This window comes from Taudactylus pleione, unplaced genomic scaffold (assembly GCF_031769625.1).
Source record: "Taudactylus pleione unplaced genomic scaffold, aTauple2 ptg000290l, whole genome shotgun sequence".
Lineage (NCBI taxonomy): Eukaryota > Metazoa > Chordata > Amphibia > Anura > Myobatrachidae > Taudactylus > Taudactylus pleione.
The window spans coordinates 6,686,642-6,703,122 of record NW_028284692.1 but is presented as its reverse complement, the minus strand read 5'-3'; the positions used below and the strand labels follow the sequence as shown (position 1 = coordinate 6,703,122).

Below are 16,481 nucleotides of genomic sequence, written 5' to 3'. Positions count from 1 at the left end.
GAATAATTTGTTTGTGATTGCTTATATACAGATGTGTCCTCGCATATCTTTGCTGCAGTCACGCCAAACAGCCCGTTGCGGCACGCCAGGTCTGTGAGACTGTGCTAGAGACTGGGTCAGAATTGTTTTGGCGACACAAGGTGGACCTACACAAAATTAGGCATGTACTTAAGATGTACTGTGCTATGTTGCTAACATACACTGCGACATCACAGCCCATGGAATTGGTATGAAATATCGATTCCCGTCAGCGGCAGCCCGACAGGAGCAGAGTGCGACGCAGTGGAAGCCCGACAGCCCTGGAAATCCCGATCGTGGATAGGTAAGTATTTACTAACCTAACCCCCCTAACCCTCCTTTGGGGTGCCTAACCCTAACTTCCCCCCCAAGTGCCTAACCTTAATCCCCCTTCTAAGTGCCTAACCCTAACCACCCCCTTCCCCGCTGCATAAACCTAAGTCCCCCGGGGGGGTGCCTAACCCTAAGTCCCCCCCGGGGGTGCCTAACCCTAACCCTCCCTCCCCCTAGCCTAACCCTAACCCTCCAGGGGGGGTGCCTAATCCTAAATCCCCCCCGGGAGCCCTAAACCTAACCCTCCCCCCCCCCCGCGGCTGTCCGCTCCCGTCGCCCAGCATCCCTACAATCGGGATGCCGGGCGCCGGTCTCCCGGCGTCAGGGAAATGCGGGCATCTACATCTAGATGCCCCGCATTTCACCCTTGCCGGGAAATGGCAGTCGGGAAGCCGGCTGCCGGTATTTAGGCAGTCGGCTTCCCGATTGCCTCCCCAGCCCATATTGTACAACTGTTACAATACTGAGCATGTGTAGCCCAAAAACAACAGTGATACCCTATTAATCGGATCACTATTGTTGGTAAATGTGGTTGGAAGATAATCACTAAAGGACCTTGTGGGCAGTGATTTTAAAACTGCACTAATAGGCTATAGACATGGTAATCTGGCTGAACAGCTGGCTCTAAACCAAATTAGCTACTTTATGCGTGGCCCAAATGGCCCCAGTGCTTGTGATGAGCGAGAGGACTATATATAGTTTTATTTTAAACTAACTGTTGCCCGCAATGAAATCGCTTCTGCCAACATTTTTTTCATTTGAGGTGTTCTAGTAGTATTGCATTGCATAGGGGCCCTTTCACGGGAGTGGCCAGCATCGCCTTTATCCACCACTCACACCAAAGTCACTGTTTGCTCTGTGCACAGACTGCTATGTAGCCTATCCTATCCAAGTGAATGCGGGCCCAAAGCCCCTCTCCCCCCACCCCTTACTGGCTGTGAGCATAGAGCCACACCTATCGCTTGCATTGAAGATGTCAATAAATGTTGTTTTTGTTATTACTAAGTTTTTACTTTACCGATGAAGATGAAACAAAGTGCAGTTTATTTCTAGGAGTTTTCACTACAAAATGGTGCAGTTTTCTTTTTGGTTTAGAAGTTTTTGTATCAACTTGGAACACAGACACAACGTTCTTGTTATATTAGTATAGATATAGATTTGAAGAAACCAATTTATTTTCTTAAATAATATAAGTGTTTTCTTAAAATACTGAAGCATCCCAGAAGAAATTAATACAATTCCTCACCTATTCAAATTTATTTTTCAGATTTATTTTAGTTTAAACTGCTATAGAAAAACTGGCAAAAACTTGAATTATTATGTAAAGTATATCTTTATCTGATAAAATATACAATGTGGGCACAAATGGTGCTTCATCAATACCAGATCTAATGGAGCAAAACTCTGGTCAATGCACCGTGATCTCAAAATTGGCCTCTGAATTGGCTCAGGAATCTTAAATTATACTATGCCTGTTACAATTAAGAAAACTTAAACTAATGTAAACAATTTTGATGTAAGAACATTTTACATTCTTTGAAAGTATCAAGGCATCAAGCTGACAAATGTTTTGGAGGAGAGCATGTGATGTTTGCTGAATTTCACTAAAGTGGCTTCAATAACAATCTTTTGAATGAGAATTCAGAATAGAATAAAATTACAGGTAAAGCGGTAGGATAAACTATGTAATACAACTGAATGGCTAGCATAATTATTGCTAGCAGTAACAAAAGCATGGTTATTTCATAACTCATGAGGGTACATTTTTCAGAATCCTCTTATTTTGTTTAGCTGAACAATTTTTCATTTGAGCACAATGCTACAGTCTTTGTAAAACACATTGCCCAATAACATTTAGAGCTTCTGCTTTCACATTCAGTTCTCCAGCACATTACCAATATAAATAGCTTCCCACTAGTGAAGCACAGATAACATGCAACCGTCTTGACAAGAATAATTTTGATTTTCCTTCTAATTTTTGTTAAACAAATAATTTGAAGATAGAAAAGCACCACTTATTTGTAGAGATGTGCGGGTTCGGTTTTACTCGGTTCTTTTCGCCACATTAGCGCGAGTTCGGATTAGTTCGGATTTATCTTATTGGTTGCTATCTGGCTTTCATGTGTTTTGGATAGCCAAGGAGATAAATCCGAACATGTGGCGAAAAGAACTGAGTAAAAACGAACCCGCACATCTCTACTTATTTAGTTCTTCTAGTCTGCCTATTTTTTTTATACATGATAACCTCAGACCATGTTTGAATAATTAGCTACTTTCAGATTTAGAATATAATTTTACATAATGTATACAATGTATGCGGGAAAAAGTCCCATAAATTCCTCTACTGCACTGGCCTCTACCACCTCTCTTGGTAGGCTGTTCCACCTATGCACTAACCCAGTGGTCGGGGAACAGGGGTAAATTACCCCACATGGTGTAAAAATGAAATTCCTGGGGGTAATGGACGGACAGCCAGGCATGCATATGAATTTGACACGTATAGAATGATTCATATGCATGCCCGGCTGTGTCGCAGGGAAGCTCTAAGCCAGACGCCCGCTGAGATGTTATTACCAGTGGGCGCCCGGCTTCTTCCCTGCAGCACCGCGTTAGCCGGAGGCTGGAGTTCTCTTCTGAACTCCAACTTCCGCCTCTCTCCTTGTGCACTATGGGAGAGACGTCACGACGTCTCTCCCATAGTTCCGAGGAGCAGCCGGGCAAACAGGATGGCTGCAGATGCAGGAGCGGGGATTAAGGCAAGTAGGGTTTTTTTGTACAAGCGGCACTACAGGGGTATTATATGGGGGCACTACTACTGGGGCACTATATGGGGGCACTACTACAGGGGCATTATATGGGGGCACTACTACAGGGGCATTATATGGGGGCACTACTATATATCTCCTTCCTTTCAAATCAAAGGGGTAACATCGGCGTATCTAAATATATTTTGGGGTAAAATGTAAAAAAGTTCCCTGACCCCTGCACTAACCTCTCAGAGAATACATTTTTCCTTAAGTGTCCAATAGATCTACTATCCTCCACTGATTCAATTGATTGAATCCAAGTCATTAAACAAGGAAGACAGTCGGGCCTGAAACTGTCTTGATCAATTTGAGGTTTCTTATGCGTTTCCCTGACAGTGCCTTCTGGATAGATGTACCGTAGGCTCATCCATACCTTGTTAAAACCTTTGTTGGAGATTTGGAAAGCACTGTCAATATAAGATAAAACCTCCAGTAGTCCAGGTAGCTTGCTCATAAAGCATAACTAAAAATGGACTTACAAGGGAGGTTAGATATCACATTGGAACAATCTGAAGCTGTTTCTCCACCATAAAAGGACAGCTCCCGGACAGCAATCTGCACTGTGTTCCAGGCTACTCATTTCAGTAGTTAAAGTTATCTGCTTTAGACATGTGGAACACATGTGTAAGCCCTAGATTGTATCTTTCAATGACAGAGCCTAGTGACTGAACATAACAACTTTCAGCAGTATGGCAGTCACTTATCAGCAAAATGAATGTGACAGGTGGTGAAGCTGCCTTATGCGTTGTGATAAGATCTCACAGGTATTTGGAATATTACAGTTAAGCTATTTCATTTCTGAGACTTTCTGCTATATTGTATGACAGCAACATAATATACAAAATTAGTTGTGACTTTTTACCCTTGATATAATCCAAGCTTTTATCAAATTCCTCTTTTTCATTCTCTTCTGCAATCTATACATAGTTAGATCCATCACAATTTTCATGGTAAATTTTGTAGTTTATACTTTGTGGTTTACACTCACAAATAAATGTACTGTATGTGCTTCTGGAGATATGGCCAGCAGCAGTGGACACAGTATTGTAGGTGTGAACTCACCAATGAGCTATATAGTAGTACTATATATAACGGTATGCAGTCAGGAAGCCGACGGTCCAAATGCCGACCGCCGCCTTCCCGACTGTGCAATCCCGACAGGGGACTAATGATAGGCATCGAAATCCCGACACCTATCATTATCCCTACGCCGAGAGCCTGACGCCCAGCATACCGAACGAAGGTAAACCGGTGGGGTGGTTAGTTTAGGGGCTCCCGGGGGACTTAGGGTTAGGCACCCCCCCAGGAGGGTTAGGCTAGGGGAAGGGGGGATTAGGGTTAGGCACCCCCGGGGGGAGGATAGGGTTAGGCACCCCCGGGGGGAGGATAGGGTTAGGCACACCCCCGGGAGGGTTAGGTTTAGGCTGTGGGGATGGTGGGGGTTAGGTTTAGGCACGTACGGGGGGGGATAGGGTTAGGTACAAGGGGGGAGGTTAGGTTTAGGCACCCCTAAGGGAAGTCATCCTTACCGATCCCCTATATAACACCTCTCTCCTCTTCCCAAGCAATCTAGCACCAGACTGGCCTCTCTTGTTAATTTATCTTCACACTTTATAGGGGGGTAGTCAATTAGCCGTGGGGTTTACCCCACGACAAATTGCTGGCCAAAATCCCAGAGGCGCGGGGAAAGGCTATTCAATTAAATAGCTTTTTTCCCGTGCCAAAATATCAGGACACGCACGGAAACACACGGATTCTCATAAACTGTGGAATTAATGTTTTTCTTTCCCCGCGCTAGCCGGATTTGGTGATTTTTCTACGGACTTTACCTCGAAGCTGAGAGGTTCAGTCGGACTGTGGGGACCCACTCGCAGGGAAGTCTCGGCTAATTGAATAGCTCCGGCGCGGCAATTAGCCAATTGAATACCCCTCATAAGTTTTTCTAATAACTGAAAAGATTCAGGTAAAGAAAGGTAACACAAACAAACTCTTATATCCAGATATGTGTATAAATATGAATGGTTTACCATCATTTTAGGTGATATTATAATGATCTCTGTGATTGGGATCTCGCCATACTGCATGTGCTATATAATAATATGCTTTATTGTTAATGTTATGTTATCACGTGCTCTGCTTGTTCAGCAGTAAGACCCTGTGTATCTGGACACTTTGGCATTGTATTGAGTGGAGGATACTTCTTAAAAAAAAAAATGATCCAAAGGAAATATGTGATGTTTTCCACGGTAGCCAATGGGTTTGTTACTGGGTGCCATGGGTAACAGTATAAGTATATATTTTCCTGTTTCCTGCAACTAACATTTAGGAACTGGATTTCTGTGAGGAAACAGAATTTTGCAGTCTGGCTGTGCTTCTATGAGCCACGCTTTTCCACTTACTGGTTTGGCGAAGTTTAGTTCCTCCATGACTGCTTTAAGCTTGTGCCTGCGATGTTGCAAATACAAACTTTTATCCCAAGTGCGGTGAAATGGGGGCCTCTCTGTGGGGCCTGGGAAGACATCACCATGTTATGAGAACACATCTATAGTTTAGTAAGAACAACACCAAGCAGCGTTTATTAAACATTTGACATACCAGTCTCCTGCTTGATGCTATGTGGTTGACCTACATGAGTGACAGATGAAGGGTAACCACGCTCGCTTTGAGTTAATGATAAGGTTATGCCACTCAGTTCATCCCCAATGTGTTCAGACACATTCCAGAATTCACTTCCAATGCGGTAGCCCTTAAGGAAAAAAAGATGAATCAAAGCCCCTGGTCTAAATCCAGTTCATCATTTCTCATGCATGTATTTAACCAACCTTGCCATGCTCCAGTGCTGGAATACAGTGATCTATTAGCTGTCTTTCCTCCTGGACTCTGCGGAAATCTCCACAAAGGCTCATCACAAGCTGTCCCCTGGGTTTACAAAGCTGACCTGTCTCAGAAAATATTGTTAATAATAGAGAAGATAAAATATTATGAAATTAAAAGACTATCAGAAGAACAAAGAGAAATTATAATAAAAAATTCCATGTAATTCAACTTCTTTCTTCTTACTGTAATTATAATACCCTTATATTAGCTTATTGGACTGTTTAATAATATGCTTTAAAGGGAATCGGTATGATTTACCGCCGGACCCATGCCCGACGATTCAAATCCCGACAACGGCAGCCCGACAAGGATGAAAATCCCGATCGTCCCCAGGTAAGTATTCACTAACCTATTCTACCCCCTAACCCTCCCTTAGGGGTGCCTAACCCTAACCTTCCCCCCTAGTGCCTAACCCTAATCCCCCCTCTAAGTGCCTAAACCTAACCCCCCCTTCCCCGCCGCCTAAACCTAAGTCCCCCGGGTGGGGGTGCCTAACCCTAAGTCCACCCCGGGGGTGCCTAACCCTAACCCTCCCTCCCCCTAACCTCCCGGGGGGGTGCCTAACCCTAAGTCCCCCCCGGGAGCCCTAAACCTAACCCCCCCCCGCGGCTGTCCGCGCTCGGCGCCTGGCATCCCTTCGATTGGGATGCCGGGCGCCGGTCTCCCGGTGTCGGTAAAATGACAGGCGTCTAGATTTAGATGCCTGTCATTTAACCCTCGCCGGGATTAAGCAGTTGGGAAGGCGGCTGTCGGGATTAGGTCCGCCGGCTTCCCGACTGCATACCGCTTTAAAGGATCACTAAACACACACTGCAGCTCTGATATATAGTTAAGGATTACGTCCATACAGATAGCTGAAGCATCTCCCTCGGGTGGTTCAAAATGTCAACATTGCCAGAATGTCGACAGTCGACATTCCATTAACGAAGTATCCCTAACCACAGACTAACCATAAACCCATTCAAAAAAATCATCTGTCAACATTCCATTGGCAAAATATTCACAATGTCCATTTGAAGCTCACATCTAATTGTCTGGAGAATAGGGGGAAAATTCATCCTGAATAAATCAGGAATATGGTTGGTGATAGCAATCCTAAAGTATTTAATGTGAGAAGGGTGCCAAGTGTAGGTCAATTAATGTTGGGGAGTGTCCAGGAGAGGTGGAGGGAAGGGAGTGGGGAGTAGAGAGTTTTACTCTAAAGTGATTGACTTAGAAAACTTCTTAAAATTAGAGAGCACTGAATATATGGAACTCACAGGCAGTTCCGGATTAAACCCTGTGGAGGCCCCTAGGCAGTCGAAATCTCAGGGCCCCCCTTGCAAATTATCTCCTATTACATTTTTAATTTTTACCAACCAACAATTTTAATAAACCGCACATAGGTTGCACGAAATTTGTTTTACAAACTGACAGCTGACAGCTGAGCTTTTAAGAGACAAACTGTAATATGAATCTGTTGTCTATGGTTTATGTACTTTAAATTGTTAATTAGTACATTACATTAATACAGTATATTCTCTATAGAGTCTTTAATGTAAAGTTTTTGTTTCTTTGAGTTGATTCATTCTTTCTATCTATCTTTTGGAAACAATTTAAGAAAGCTTGATTGTAATTTTCTTTCAAAGATCAAATCAATATTATTTTGATCCCCTACAAAAGGCGCGGGACACATAGGGCAGTGCCTACTCTGCCTATTTGGTAATCCGGCACTGTTTACAGGACAGATTAGGGAGGGAGACCACGGATAAGAAATCACCGCCACCAAATCATCTGCAAAAATAGCCAATTTGTGGTAACCTGCTCAATTGAAAAGCCAGAGATGTCAGGAATGGACCCAATTGCCCTAGCCGAAGTCTCCATGGAAAGGATAAAGATAATGGGAGAAAGGGGGAACCCTGTATAGTGCCGTTTGATATTTGAAAGGATTCAGACAAAATCCTATTTACCCTAACCCTAGCTGAGGGACAATTATAAAGTGCTAGAATGCGGGCACGGCACTTGTTTCCAGACTCAAGTGCTCCAGCACCCTAGATAAAAAGGTCCATCCCAGGTGGTTAAATGCCTTTTCAGCATCAGTTGATAGCAAGAGTGCGTGAATTTTGTGTCACAGAATACAAAGTGTCTCTCTTTGCCGATGACATTCTCCTAACTGTAACTTCTTCTCATACATCTCTTCCCAAATTCTTTCAGACCTTGTTTGACTATGGTTCACTCCAGGGCTATAAGATCAAAGTTTTTTAAAACGGATTCCCTCCGCCTCAATATCTCATCCACGGCCCTAGACCTCCTGCGTCACAATTATAAATTTTGAATGGCAGCCCTCTAAAATCAAATATTTGGGAGTCTTTATAACTAGCCGGTACAATACCTTGTACACAGCAAATTTTTCCCCTATGCTTAAAGTCATTAAACTAGACCTCATTCGTTGGCAGGATCTCACTATTACCTGGTTGGGCAGAATAGTAGCAGTTAAAATGAACATTTTGCCCAGACTACTCTACCTCTTCCAGACCCTACCTGTTGCTGTCCCTAAACTGACTCTATCACAAATACACAGGTGGTTTGTCCAATTTGTATGGAGATTTAACTCCACATATTAGCTTATTCACTCTCTGATGCCCCACTACCAATGTTGGCAACGGGTTCCCAGATGTTACTCTTTATTACTATGCTACCCATTTAAGTCGGGCAATTGCATCTTCCCAGATACCTAGGTTAGTAGAAGTGGAAGCCAACTCATGCGGTATCCCTTTTGTGTCCCCTATTGTAGGACCGCCTTTGTCTGATAGACCCAAATCTACTTGTTCACACTTGGTTAGTCTTCACATGCTCTGTTTGGGATCACTGTAAAACTCACTACGAAGTCACTTCCTATCCATCCCCCATTACTCCTGTGTGGTTTACATTCTCTCCGGGTTTCAATTCCATTAGTTTCTCCTCATGGATTAAGGGAGGTGTTAGAGTGGTATCTGATCTCCTCGATATGGGTGGATGCGCTTCTCTGGGTTCCTTACAAAGTAAATTTAGTATACCTTCTATTAACTCATTTACTTCCATTTAAGTCCGACATTTTATCAACTCCCTCCCCCTTATCTCTATAAACAGATCCTTAACTCCCTTTGAGTCTCTGTGTCTCCATAATCCTTTTATGAAGGGTATCATATCTGTTCTTTATAATCTCTTGCTCAATGTTAAATTACCAGACATTACGGGCCATGAACTCCAGTGGGAAAAGGATCTAGGTAGCCCACCTGATGAGGACACATGGTCTGTGGTACAGCAAAGGGTATCTAAGTCCTCTCTTTCTTCCTCAATCAAGGAAAATGCATAAAAGATATACTATATACTATAGTTGGTGTGAGGTTCTGGTTTTGTTGTGGAACCGGGGTGGTGACAGGAGCAGACACAGAAGCAGATTTAAATGAAAATGAGTGACTTAGTAGACATGGATATGGCAAAGGAAATAGTCCAGGTATAGCACTGAAGTGCACTTCAGAACTGTAGTGAAGAAAATGGGAGAATGTCCAGACTCTTGTACTCAGGCAGGGGAAGGTAAATGGAGGGTGCAGGGAAAGTCCAGAGGTTGGAGCAGGCAGGGTAACAGGCTAGGTAGTGTTTCCAAGGAGGCAGTTAACCAGCTCAGGAACTCTCTCTCAGCTGCTGCTGAGAAACACGTTGCACTGGCAAAGAAGGAAGGATCTGGACTTTCCTAAATACCAAGTGCCGCGCCTTGACTGGCTGGAGAGAGCACATGACCCACCAGGATTGGGCAACTGAATCACATAGCCGGAGGCAAGATGGCGGCGCCCATGCCGAGCAGAACGGAAGCACCACAAGGCCTCACCAGCCAGAGTGACAATGTGTCCGTACAGAACCATGTGCAGCCAATGCTCCTCGCCAAGCACCAGCGCCACCGCCAGACACCCCCCGCCACAGTGACCTCACAGGTATTACACGTCAACCACCATGCCGAGAAACCCTGGTCGTGACAGTTGGTACCTGGTACCTTACCATTTACACAGAATGTATAACTCAAATCAGTGTTGGAGAGGTAGGCACTTACATATATGATGGTCTTGCCCTAAGATAGTTCTATTCTGGGGGTATGCAGTTGGGATGCCGACGGTATAAATGGCGACCATCGGCATCCCGACTGTCTAATCCCAGCAAGTGTCTAATGACAGGCGTCAAAATCCAGACACCTGTCATTAGACCTACGCAGGGAGCCCGACACCCGGCTTACCGGTCGAAGTAAGCCGGGTGTGGACAGCAGCTGGGGGGCGGGGGGAAGGGTTAGGCGCTCCCGGGGGGATGTTAGGGTTAGGCACCACCCGGGAGTTAAGGGTTAGGCTAGAGGCTAGGGGAAGGGGGAGTTAGGGTTAGGGACCCCCCCCCCCCGGGAGACTTAGGGTTAGGCTGCGGGGAAGGGGGGGGTTAGGTTTAGGCACTTGGGGGGAGGTTAGGGTTATGGGGGGAAGTTAAGATAGTAAATAGAAAAAATACTCACCTGTCGGGATCTTCACTGTCATGCGGCCGGCGGTAAATCATACTGATTCCATTCTGGGATAAGGTTACCCATCTTCTGTTAAAAAGTTCTTGGGGTACATTTGACTAAGTCTCCTTGGTCTTTTCTCCTTGGCTGTCCACTTGAGGGCTTTACCAAGCATGCAGATAAGCTCTCTTCACATATTTTAAATGCGGCTCGATGCTTAATTGCAAGACAATGGAAGTGCACTGACCCTCCTTCTCACCAGCAACTCATAAATATAATCTGTCATGTGGCAGCCATGGAGAAAATATCAGCTTACCTTCACAACCTATAAGTTTCTTATGGTCTGGGGCGACTGGTATTTATACAATAACACCATGACACATGGGACCCTACCCTTTGGCTTTTCAGACCTCCTGCTCTGATGTTACCTCTTCTCCATTCTACCATGGTGATTTCCCTTCTTTAGAATTTAGGGATCTATGCTTAGGCTCCCCTAATTTGTAAAATTGACTCGGACTAGGCTTCTCCTCTACTTTCCCCACCCCCCCTACAACCTTTTCTTTGTCCTATTTCTTCATCCTCCTTTCTCCCATGCTCTTACGATTTCCATTTGTTCTCACTTTGTTTTGTTTTGTTACTTATGGTTCATTTTAATACGTGTCTTGGCATCTGACGGTTCTCTTCTCCCTATATTTGAGCTCAGATTAGTCTATTGTTAAATTTGTACCTTCATGTTCATATGCAACTCCATGTATTTTGTTTTGGTATATTCTGAATATTTTATTTGCCATTGCATATATTTTGTACTTCTCTTATCATAAAATTTTAAATAAATACGTAAAAAAAAAAAAAAAAAAGAGTGCGTGAGTTTTGGCAGTCGAAATTGAATGTATTAGGTCTATAATTTAATAGTATTGTCCTTGGCCTCCCTGCCTGGTACAAAATTGGCTTGGTCCGGATAGGGAGCCAAGACTGTAGGCGATATGCTATCAACTTCACAAAAAATTTCACATCGACATTCAAGAGAGCAATCGAATGGTAACCGGAGAACTGGGTCTTGTCATTAGTAAAGACAACTATATGCGCTTCCAAGGCCTGTGGAAGCAACTGATGGGAGGCGGATATTTCGTTAAAAGCTGAGACCAACAGAAAAACAAGCTTCTCCCAAAAATATATTTAGTAAAAAATTGTGAACCCGTCTGCCCCAGGACTCTCTACTGTCGGGGAAGATTTAATCACCTCCTCAACCTCACCCATCCATCCATCAGGGCAATGTGGGGTTGTCTCAGGTAAACAGAAGTGGATTTGGGCAGAGAGACGCCCTGTCAGTGGAAGTTGAGGGAGGTTTTAGGTTGTTCAGTTTATTACAATACTGATGAAAAAGAGATGCAATCTCCTCAGATTAGTAAACTAGAGCCTACTGATCCATTTTCATCTTGTGGATAATGAAGGTACTTTTTTGTTTTCGCAGAGCATGAGCAAAAAGTCTGCTAAGCTTGTTGACCCCCAACAAAAAAAATGTATACTTTCATCTTCTAAAGGCCCGCTTAACCTTATTGTTGAGGAGTTTATTAGATGCCTTACAGACTTCTGATGACTCTAGTTGGACATATTTGGCGAGTGACTCTTTATGTTTCAGTTCTAACAACTTGATGGTGTCCAAAATGGTAACGATTTGGGCTGCTTTTAGTTTCTTGAAGCTGGAGCCCAGTTGGATGAGCTTGCCCCTCAAAACACACTTGTGTGCTTCCCAGATAGACATCTTGGAGACATTAGGAGTAATATTATTGAGAGCAAACTCATCCAAGGTGGTCAGCAGTTCACTTTCAAACAGGGTCCTGTAAAATGAGCTCTTTAATTCGTCAGGACCTGGGGGGGTATAATGAGGAACCTCTAGCATGAGGGACACTGGGAAGTGATCTGACCAGGCTGTGGGGCCAATGAAAGTATCCCATAGGATATGGAGAATTCTATGGTGAACAAAATAGTGATGTATGCTATAGACTTGATGGATGTTGGAGAAAATAATATAATCCTGGTCTAGGGGGTGGTGAATGCGCCACGTGTCAACTGATGGTCCAGAAAGGTACATGATCTCTATGATGAATGTAGAAGGGATGCAGGAGGGCTCCCTAGAGGTACAGATTTGTCCTTACATATCTTTGCTGCAGTTGACCTAAAAAGCCCTTCTCGGCGAGCCAGGTCCCGTGAGACTCTGTTAGCGCCGGGCATTTTTTTTGCATCTTTTTTGCTGAAAATGCATCTACAGCAAGATGCAATGTGATGTGACTAGGATGCACCATCAGACTGTGCTGATTAATTTTATATACAACACTTGTATATCTGTGTGCGGCTGAGTCTCTGAATCTGTATACAAAGAGCTACAATGTAGTGGTCGCAGCTTTTTCATTCCAAGTGCCATTGTGCTTCATATACAGACTCAGATGCACACAGATACACAAGTGTTGCATATCAAATTAATCAGCACAGTCTGCTGGTGTGTCCTAGTCCCATCGCATTGTGACTTTTAGACGCATTTTCTGCAAAAAAGAAGCCTGAAGCTAGCAGAGTAGCACGGAACCTGGCAGTTCACTCACACCAGACAAGTCAAGCTGTGTGGCGTACTGAGGCTAGATTTATGAGGACACATCTGTATGCACCATGTGCCAATTCAAGTCGCCTCTCCAAATTGCAATACCCTTCTGTAGTTTGGCAACCCAATCTAAAACCTAGGCAAAAAAAGCAGGCTGACTAAAATTAGTTGCATAAGGTGAAAACAACAAAGTCTTTTGAGAATATCTTGCATTGTACCAGTAAACCCCTCCGCTCGCAAACTGCCAGGGGGCAGCCCATCCACCCAACCTAACACAGGGTTATCAAATTAGATATCCTAAAACTAACCTCATATCGCCGAGACACTATACAACAGTGATATAAGTAAAACTGTAGCCACAATGGAACAATAGACAAATCTCAATAAGCAGCCTGATAATGACAATAAAACAATAAGAATCTATGGAGAACCAAGAAAGAAACCTATACTAGAAAAATATAGAAAAGTCAACCAGGATCATCAGAGCTGGACTGAGAGCCATGGACTTTGGTGTATTTCTGCATATATCTGGATCTGGAAACTGTCTGCCATTTCTCAGCATGAAGCATCAGGGAGTCTCGAGTCACAAGGAGAAGGCTAGCAGTCAGAGAGGGACACCATTTGGATTTCAAGAGAACAACAAAAGTCAGGCAGGTCAGGGGAAGACATCAGGCGTTTGCGTTCCCTTTCTACATTAAGACTGAATGGAAAACCCTATCTGTATTTGATATTCTTCTTGCGTAGCTCATTCAGAAAATGTCTTTGCAGTAAATTGTGCCAGGAGAGATCCTGGAAAATTGGAGTTTTGCTGTCCTCAAATTCTAACCGTTGGACCATGGCAAGAATTTGGTCTTTCGCTGTAAAATAATGAAGACGACAGATGATGTTCCATGGTGAGTCTGAGGGCCGGCCGCGTGGACTGAGGGCCTGGTGGGATCTATCAAACAAAATCTGCATGTCTGGGTCATTAGACAGAATTACGTAAACCTGTTTTTGTTTATGCCATGCTGTGAGATGTCTTCCGGAACACCACGTACCCTAAAATTATTCCATTGACCCCTGTTATCCAAGTCCTCGAGTCGAGTCTGGAAGGCACATAGCTCTGCGGACTGGCATTTCACCAAGTCCCGTAAGGAGTTGTCGGTCATCTCTTTAGCAGCCAAGGCCAGGACCCGTCCAGAGATGTCAGAGACGTCTGTGTGCAAAAGGTCAAGTCTGGAGCTGAACTTTTCCTGCAATTTGCTTTTGAGTTCCTGAAAATCAGACTTGTAGTGTCTTAAGGAACTGAAGGATTTATGAATTACTGGGCTCAGTATCAGCTGGACAAGGGGGGGGGGGGGGAAACACCCATTTAGAGGAAGTCTGTAGGGAGGTCTTGAGGATATCAGGACCAGGAACAGGGCCCCTATGGCAAAGGAACTGGTGTGTATTGGAAGTTGAAGAAAGGTCCTTGCTCTTCGCCAGGTCTTTCTTAGGAAGCATTATGAGTAGTTAGGAATACATAATAGAACAATAGAAGCTTGGCATCCTAGTAAACACCAATGGTGACTAAGGGCCTGATTCAGAGATGTATGCTAATTCAATCACAGCTGCAATTTTGCACAGAATGCAAATGCAAAAATATGGTAATGACTCACTCGCCATCCAGTGCTTACAGACGCCCACTGAAAGAATCTCACATCCGCCGCTCATGCACAAAATCGGAAACATCGAACGCAGATCAGACGGCCATCAGCCTTCTAACATGCCGCAGACACAGCAGGTCACCAGACACTCAGAGGGCTCTCCTGCTGCGAGCAAAGACGCGGTAGCTGATTTATGCACGCCCAGAAAACAGTGTTGGTCAGACATGCCTGTGATTTTCAAACCACGCCCCCCGTTAACTTCCCCAAACGTTGACTACCTGTCACTCACTTTGCGAGTGATTCCTCTGTGTGAGCGTAATCACAAATCAATCGTGCACAGTGCAGCTTACACGCATGCGCAATGGCAAACAAACGCTCGAACTGCGTACATTTCGACATGGCTTACATCTCTGAATCAGGTCCTATGTATGTTGGGGCAAAAGTTAGACTATCAACACGGGTAGCCGAGTAAGGATCAGGACCACGCATAATATATTTAGGACCCCCACTAGCTTCCAAAAGCTCCCTGATATTTGTAGGTGCAGGATCTTAGGTGCGAATGGACCTCTCCACCACATCCAATAAATGCTCGACTTGGTTCATGTCGGAGCGAATGTGGTGGCTACACCATTTGTTGGAACTCCCCAGAATGCTCCTCGAACTAACTAATTCTGGAGAACTTGGGACTAATGACATGGAGCATTATCCTGCTGGAATATTCCGTAGTTGTGGGGGTACATGAAGTCCATGAAGGGCTGCATATGGTCTTTAAGCAATGCAACGTAGCGGTCACCGGTCAATGACATATTCGGGCAGACCAGCGGACCCAACCCATACCCCACACCATTATGGAACCACCACCAGCCTGCAAGGTGCCTTGTTGACAACTGGGGTCCATGGCCTGAGGTGCTGTGTCCGGTGTCATAGTGTTAACAGGGGGACTTTGGTGGGTCTTCTGCCAATATATCCCATGGAAGATAAATAACGCTGCACTGATCTGCTGGATGTGTGTCTGATACTTACTGCATTTAATGTGGATTTGAGCCAGTGTCATTTGTCTGTTACCACGGACAATTCTGGCAAGATGCCGCTGGTCACGATCAATAAGCACCCGTGGTTGGCCACAGCAGTGTCCATGGTGGGTGGTAATGCCTTCCATGAGGTACTCCTGGTATACACGTGACACTGTAGATCGAGGAATGTTGAATGTCTGCACAACTTCGGAAATGGAATGTCACCCACCCCATCCCTCAGGCACCCACTATCATGCCCCGTTCAAACTCTGATAATTCATATCGCCTTGCCATGAGCAGCCTAGCCAGTGTTCAAACTGACTCACAAGGTCTCAGATTACAACTGATGCAGGCCTGGGCATTTCCAAGACATCATAGTGCCGTGACATCACCTACCATTACCTTTACATACTTCTATCCATGACTTTTGCCACTTCAGTGTATATGTATAGCTTTGCTTGGTGTCTAATATAGAAGCTCACTTTATTGCCACTTTTGATGTGTTTAAAAATGCAAAATAGACCAAAAAGGTATTTCTAATTAGTACCCCATTATAGCACATTCTTGAAATGCAGAGAGTTTGGCATATGCAGTCCTCTGTCCACCGTACATTACCCGCAAACTCAACATAAGCAGTGTGGACAGAGTAGCGTTGAAACCTTCATTCAAATTCTATTGCAGGGGTAGGCAACCGGTGGCAATCCAGCTGCTGTGGAACTA

The 16,481-nt window shown here is 44.4% G+C and overlaps 1 protein-coding gene across 1 annotated transcript in view; it reads right to left on the bottom strand.

Moving 5' to 3' along the window:
- The window catches only part of MYCBPAP (MYCBP associated protein), an 82,173-nt gene that overhangs the window by 48,896 nt on the left and 16,796 nt on the right, over positions 1–16,481 (bottom strand). The window contains exons 6-8 of the mRNA XM_088482713.1: positions 5,981–6,096; positions 5,754–5,904; positions 5,558–5,667 (exon numbers count right to left, since the gene is read on the bottom strand). Coding sequence (XP_088338839.1) covers positions 5,558–5,667; positions 5,754–5,904; positions 5,981–6,096 — 377 coding nt within the window. The remainder of the gene's footprint in view (positions 1–5,557; positions 5,668–5,753; positions 5,905–5,980; positions 6,097–16,481) is intronic.